General features: G+C 38.3%; 1 protein-coding gene across 1 annotated transcript; it reads left to right on the forward strand.

Annotated features, from left to right (window-relative positions):
- The first annotated feature begins 2,625 nt into the window (after positions 1 to 2,625).
- On the forward strand, positions 2,626 to 4,322 carry LOC107687776 (homeobox protein Hox-B1). Its single transcript, XM_016485233.1, has 2 exons — positions 2,626 to 3,256; positions 4,006 to 4,322. The coding sequence occupies exons 1-2, from the start codon at positions 2,626 to 2,628 to the stop codon at positions 4,320 to 4,322; spliced, it is 948 nt and encodes a 315-aa protein (XP_016340719.1).
- The last annotated feature ends 3,031 nt before the right edge of the window (positions 4,323 to 7,353 follow it).

The raw sequence follows: 7,353 nt of genomic DNA on the forward strand, positions 1-7,353 counted from the left end.
GCCCCATTACTCTCATCTGCATTGTTTGTTTTGCCTAGCAAAACAGGAAAGGAACTGCCAAAGTATACAAATTGAATAATAAAAATTATTTCAGTTTTAAGGTTTTATATACCTTAACCAATAAAATAAACCATTACCATAGCAATGATCCCATAAATCATTCACAACTGTTAAATAATTGAGTATCATCACATACTTGTGTCTAAGTTTCATTGGTTGAAGTGTAGAAGTAATTTTAGTCTCAGAATCTTGAGTGTTCAGAAACATTAAGCACGTGGCATGCAATGACGCCATTTAGACCTAGCTGGGCCACGGCTACCTATAGCTCAAAAACAAATCTAAAATGAAATTGTTTTATCCAAAGTTGTCCCTAATATCATTTTTTTTTTCGTAAAAACTTTTTCGCATCCAAACCTGAATTGTTGCTTGCATTTCGAGCTACTGAGACGATCGCAAGACATCGGACTCGCGACTATCTACATTAAATTAACATATTAATAACAATAATGAAGTTAAAAGGCAAGAATCATTTCAGGTTTAAAATCCTAAATAGTTATTTTACTCAAATCTGTTTATTGCTGTTACCATTACTTACTTACGCAGGAATAAAGCGAGCCGCGATGGACGGCTTTTTATTTATTTATTTTCGTCGGAAGAACGTTTAATCTTATGCAAATAATAGTTGATATCTAACAGTTGAGATATATGAATTACTTAAACATCAAGTTCATCAATAAAGAAATGTCAGTTTATTTATTAATAATGTATCAATTATATTAATAATAAAAACTATTATTATTATTATTATTATTATTCAATTTACACATTTTAAATGGTTCTTTTCCTGTGTAAATGGAGTCTCCTTTATATATATATATATATATATACATATACATATATATATATATATATATATATTATATCTTGTATGCTCTGAAAGGAAAAACTTTTATTCTTCTCTCACACATCCATTTCAAAATCTGCGCATCATTATTGCTCTAATATCCCTCACACACGCCTCTTATAATTTTAATAAATGTTTTGCGCGGTCATTTGAAGAATCGTTGAAAAGAACGACAGATTCAGAAAATGTTAGGGTTGGCAAATTCTTAAACTCTTTCATCAAAAGGCACTAGCAAGGGTCGTTGAATCTTACTTGACATTGATGATTCGTTTGTGGTCATTAGAAACATGAACTGTTCCAAATTATTAAAAAGATCTGGGAGGGTGTGTTCGCGCAGTGATGACGCTGGTGCTCGCCTGTATAAAACATTGCAACCAATCTCAACTGATGGATTCGTTTAAAACAACCACAAGACCAGAAGCATCCAGTACTCTTGAGTGTAGGGCAGAGCTACAACAGTACTAACAAAACTGCTCAAGGTAGTTTGGAATCTTTGGCTGCGCAACTAGACAATCACTCGGCACGTGAACCGACAGATAACAAATCACTGTGGGCGTTATATTGTTACCCTTTCTTGTACCACCATGTACTAATGAGCAAATATATTCGAACTTCTTCAGCCTCTATATTGAGCGTGGGCTTTATATGAAGAGGAAGACTTGCTCAGCATTGTCATCTTAATTAATTATTAGCTTCTCTCTTCTGCTGTCCACCAACGCCTGTCAAGCAATCCATGGTGAAGATGAACTAATTAGTTTGACTTACAATCCTAAAGTTTGGGAAGTTATGTTTAGAACGCGTGCTTTATAACCCACGGTTTTAAAACGAAAGTTACAAACTGTAAAGACTATCTTCCACACTTTGATCTGCAGTTGGATTCAACAAGGGGAAAAAAAACAATGGAAAAAGAGAACAATTCCAGACAGCAATGCCGCAACACGTTTCTACAGGCTGTGAGAGAAAAAGGCACTCATTGGCGTTCTTTTCCTGCTCGTTTGGACTAAACAGAAGGCTCGCTGTCGACCTAATTTGGTTTTGGTAACAGATCAGTTCAATTATTCAATTAGACGGGTCCCAAAGCCAACCCGGACCGATCTGTGAACCGTGGCGTCACTTCCAATTCGAGTGTTAAAGAGATTTCCTTCCTAAACACACATAATGAACTCTGCGTTCGGCTAGTCTTATAGGTAACACTGAACATTACTCTTATTAAAGAGGACAATAACCTAGGCCTACCTCAGCCCATTAGGCTACAGTATACGAAGAAACCACATTATTCACTAAACTCGCGCGATTAAAACTAGAAACTAAATGCGGCTGGTAAGTGAAGAGATGAGAGGAGATGAAGAACAAAATCTCAATGCAAAGTCTGAAACGTTCTTTCTTTATTTCTCTCATTCGGAGTGCCTTTTTCGCAGGGTTTGACATATTCTAGCTGTTATCAGATTGATGGGCTAGTTTGATTGAAGTGGCTTTGTCATGCAAATGTCAAGCGCGTGATGGATGGTCGCCGTGCGCTGACAAACTTCTGGAGTTCCCCTCACCATTGGCGCCGTGACGTCTCACGTGACCAGCAGCTGAGGTAAAGATGTGTTATAGGGAAGCATGAGCAAATACTCTAGAGGTAAGCATTTCCCCCTTCCGCATGACAAACTGTTGCGAGCTTGCAGGACAGGAGGCTCTCCCGATCTCTCAGGCTGACCCTCCGCCATTAATTGCGCATGGACAATTCCAGAATGAACTCTTTTTTGGAGTACACAATTTGTAACCGTGGGCCGAACGCCTACTCGCCCAAGGCTGGATACCACCACTTGGATCAAGCGTTCTCGGGCCCCTTCCATACCGGACACGCAAGTGACAGCTATAACGCTGATGGACGACTTTACGTAGGAGGGAGCAACCAGCCAGCAGCAGCACAACATCAGCACCAGAGCGGCGTCTACGCGCATCACCAGCACCAAACTCATCAGAGTGGCATTGGCCTTACCTACGGTGGCACGGGGACTACGAGTTATGGGACCCAGGCCTGCGCCAACCCGGACTATGCTCAACACCAGTATCCCATTAACCCTGAGCAGGATGGGATGTATTATCACTCATCGGGGTTTTCAAACTCAAATGTCGGTCCTCACTATGGCTCCATGGCTGGTGCATACTGCGGGGCGCAGGGAGCCGTTCCAGCCGCACCTTATCAGCATCATGGATGCGAAGGCCAGGACCACCAGCGAGGCTACTCACAAGGCACCTACGCCGACTTATCGGCCTCCCAAGGGAGGGAGAGGGACACGGATCAGTCGCCACCTGGGAAGACATTCGACTGGATGAAAGTCAAAAGGAATCCTCCTAAAACAGGTGGATTGAATTGCCTCTGTGACGAAAATATCTAGGAGCTACACACTCAAATCAAGAGCAATTATGCCTTACACCTATCCTTACAGCAAATAAGCTTGCAGATCACCAAAAAAATAACATACACTAATTAGAAACTATTTACCTAAAATATCTAAAGACAGATAAGTTGAAAATAGGCCTGTTCCCTTCAGTTTCAACCCTTAATGCATCGAACAGACATGCTTTCGTTCGCCCTTGGAAATACACCAGCACTGTTATCCTTAGCTTGTCCCCGGTTCTCGCCGCGCAACATTCGTTTTTGTTGGCCTACATTGTGTTCTTAAGCTTTCGTCTCCTGTCCCAGCAGTGTTTGCCTCACAACGATTTAGTGCACCAACTTTTACGCACGGAGGCCACCATTTTGACATACTGTACAAATTGAGTGGTCATAAAGCCACCTTTGGGGAGTATTGCATTGCATGTATTCCATAGACCCCGTTATGAGTTCGTTCAAAATTGATAACATATACAAACGGGGTAATTATGGTAAGGTTAACAAAAGTTTGTAATACCGCATAACTTGTTGAAATTCATGCGTGATAGTGCAATTTAAATGGTCACATCTAATAAAGTTTAAGAACAGAAGCACACTTGATTGTTGTTGGTGTGTTTACAAAATAAGCCGTTAAATTATGACTATGGTATTTTATTTCTGTGTGTAATTGTTTGACAAACAGCCATTTAACTATTCTTTATTTTTTTCCTTGCAGCTAAAGTGGCCGATTACGGATTGGGACCACAAAACACAATCCGGACGAATTTCACAACGAAACAACTCACGGAGCTCGAGAAAGAGTTTCACTTCAGCAAATATCTCACGCGAGCGCGGCGAGTCGAAATTGCTGCCACGCTCGAGCTGAACGAGACACAGGTTAAGATATGGTTTCAGAACCGCCGAATGAAACAGAAGAAGCGAGAGAAGGAGGGACTCGCGCCTGCTTCGTCCACCTTGTCTAAAGACCTCGAGGATCACTCCGATCACTCAACTTCAACATCTCCAGGAACTTCTCCAAGCCCGGATTCCTAACCGATTATAATAGTTTCGGGTGCATTAAACAACAGATTCGAAATATATAGTAAAGTCTATTAATTTAAGCATTCCACAATGTGCCCGAAAGACCTTCTCGTCTTTTTATGATGGACGATTCGTTTAAGGAAACCGAACTTCAGGCGAAAAAGTGAAGAGCAAAGAGACTTTTAGCACAACAATGAACAGAGTTACACCGTCTGCGCGAACACAATTTCCAATACTCCCTGGAAACGTTTGTGTGTGTTATACAGGGTATTTCTACTATTATAAATATAATGCACTGTCACAATGTTTACAAGTCTCTAAACGAATCTAACTGACTTTACAGGGAGCTTATTGTGTTGTCAAAATATGCATTGGTGTATTTTGTTGCGTTTATGAAAATGTATTTTTAATTTGATGTACACATTTCATATATTTGAGTTTTGAGGATTGTAGCTATAGGGGCTTTCGGACTCCTTGCACTATACGTTTACAGGGTAGGCCTTTACTGAACACCAGCACAATTTACTGGAATATATGAACGATTCCTTCTCAGTGCGCACTGTGATATTCCATTATTCAATTTACAGCGGAAAATAATTAATACTGTGCTGCTAGCCAGGCCTAATTTACTATAAAAATTTGAATTTTGGTAAAGTTCTATTCCGTTTGTAGAAAAAAAAGCAATGCTTTTGTAAAAGTAATATGTACTTTTCTTAATTAAAACATTTAAATAATTTGATCTTTTAGCCTAGTATTTTTTTATGCGCAGACGAGCTGAGTTTTATTAGTTACTGTCTGTATGATTCCGTAATCTAAATGTCTCAATCAAATGCTTCTGTCAAGTTCTTTATCTACCTCAAATAAAAACAATATTTTACTGAACCAGTCTCTGCAACCAGATTACATATGTATTCGTGTGTATGTAATATAAGAAAAATGTTAGTATGGAGTAAACGATGACAAAGCTTTAATAGTTCTTCTCTTCACTTAGAGGGTGAGAAAGCGACCACCAGTCAATTGTGTTATAGGATGCTCGGAGAACGGAACGGAATGTTGTTGAGCAATCAGGGTGGTTAAAGATGACCTTTTTACCTCGGTGTGCTTCTATCTAAACATCCCAACAGACTCGGTTTAGGGGTGGCACAAATAGCGCTGATCCTGAATGGGCTTCTTATTTACTCGCTAAACACATTAAACACTTTCAAAACCATAAATCTTTAGAATAGTCCGCTACATGCATTGAATTATCATTCTCAAGTGCTCAACAACGAATAAAGCATTCATAAAGGTAAAATAATATAGACTCTGACAGTTTACATTAGCCCTCCAATTCTGACGGCTGTTAAAATATTATTGCAATTGACATATCAAATAATTAAAGACACTCTTAAAAATCCGTAATTAAAATTGTGCCATGACAGACATGTTTGGTCTTTGCAGCAGGGTTAACATTAGGTCTACTTCAGAGGAAAACAATGCTGGACTGCTCCCTGGGTGGTTCTGTTACTCAAACGCATCTCTCTCACCAGGCCAGTGTTTTTGTGGCAAGAAAGACAACACATATTGTAACAAGCAGTTCCTTTAAGCGAAGGCAAAAACTTATTAGGCAGTGGAATGGTTTCCGCAACAACGATAAAGAAATGTTCAAAAACATGTATACATTTAATTATGATTGAATATACGAATTACGACTTCAATGTCACTATACCAATTTAGGATTCACAATGTCCCTAATAATACGAAAGTACCTTTTAGAAAGTAAGTAGAAAGAACTTTTTAAGAGATTTTTTTTTTATTCCATAAAAATATAATGTTGCATTCTAAGAGATAATAACTAGCCTCAAAATATATACACAATCTAAACAAATACAAACGATTTGGCCCAAGATACAACTGGAAAAGAAGACGATACAGCAATTGCTCTATGATTCTCTCTCGACCATCTGCTGGTGCAGATTTCAGTCACGCTGTTCGGGGCGTTTGTCCTGTACCCCCCTGAACGGGCCTTTGATCCAAGCGCTACACCCGTGGTCAACATCCGTATTTTTACGTTTCATCATGCATTGAAACGTAAAGTAATGCTTACAGTAAGGGGTTTACATGGAGGTCACCCTTAACTTTAACTGAACTCTTTGCCAAAAAACTGGACGAGTCTCTGACTTTTCTTCAATTTCCCATAGCAAAAACAATACATATGTAATGGCTTTGAAAGGCAAAATGCATATAGGCCTATATGCAAAATGAACAATTCGATTATTATAAAATTTGTTATCCCTCATATTAGTAGGCTTTTTAAATATATTGTGATTTGTGTTTACCTACACTGTAAAAAATAAATAGTTGAGAAAATGTAAGAAATAAATAAATAAGGCAACTTGACGCAGTAAAACTTTTGAGTTGTCTCAACAATAGTTTTTTAGGTCTTTTCAGCAAAGATACTTTGTTTAGCCAACATAATTTTTTTTTGTTCATGCAATGCTGATTGTCTTATTTTGGTTATATATATATATATATATATATACAAGCTGCTTGAATGATCAAACCTTATCAGTTTATAGTTTATATGTATGAGCTGTACAATATTTCTGCACTTGATATGAATATGTGGCTCAGTCAGTGATAAATCAGGATCATAAAATGATGCTCATTCTGCGAGCCAGCTATAATTTGTGTAGTTACACAAACATTACAGCTGTAGATACTATGTACCAATGTGTACTTACACTGTGGTTACATACTATTGACACATCTAGTTACTATGTAAGTACACAGGTATTAGGGCCACAATATAAAGTGGGACCAAAAAATGGATTAAAATGGTTGAACATATACTCTATGACTCAAAACTTGATACACAAACCTCAAGTATGGTGGCAATCAACAAATGTTAAAGAGTTGAACTTTGTACATCACAGCACAACAAATAACTAACAATAATGACAAAACAACAACAAAAAGTTTAAATGAAGTCAGCAAACAGCAAAACAACAATCCTATAACAGTAACTGTATAATTTATTCATGCTGCAATGCATGCTGGGAAC

Source organism: Sinocyclocheilus anshuiensis, unplaced genomic scaffold (assembly GCF_001515605.1).
Source record: "Sinocyclocheilus anshuiensis isolate Anshui unplaced genomic scaffold, SAMN03320099.WGS_v1.1 scaffold97, whole genome shotgun sequence".
Lineage (NCBI taxonomy): Eukaryota > Metazoa > Chordata > Actinopteri > Cypriniformes > Cyprinidae > Sinocyclocheilus > Sinocyclocheilus anshuiensis.

Excerpts from the sequence above, each read along its gene's own strand:
- LOC107687776 (XM_016485233.1), top strand. The coding sequence starts at position 2,626 with ATGGACAATTCCAGAATGAACTCTTTTTTGGAGTACACAATTTGTAAC. Across the intron at positions 3,257-4,005 it reads AAGGAATCCTCCTAAAACAG|CTAAAGTGGCCGATTACGGA; the intron begins GTGGATTGAATT and ends TTTTCCTTGCAG.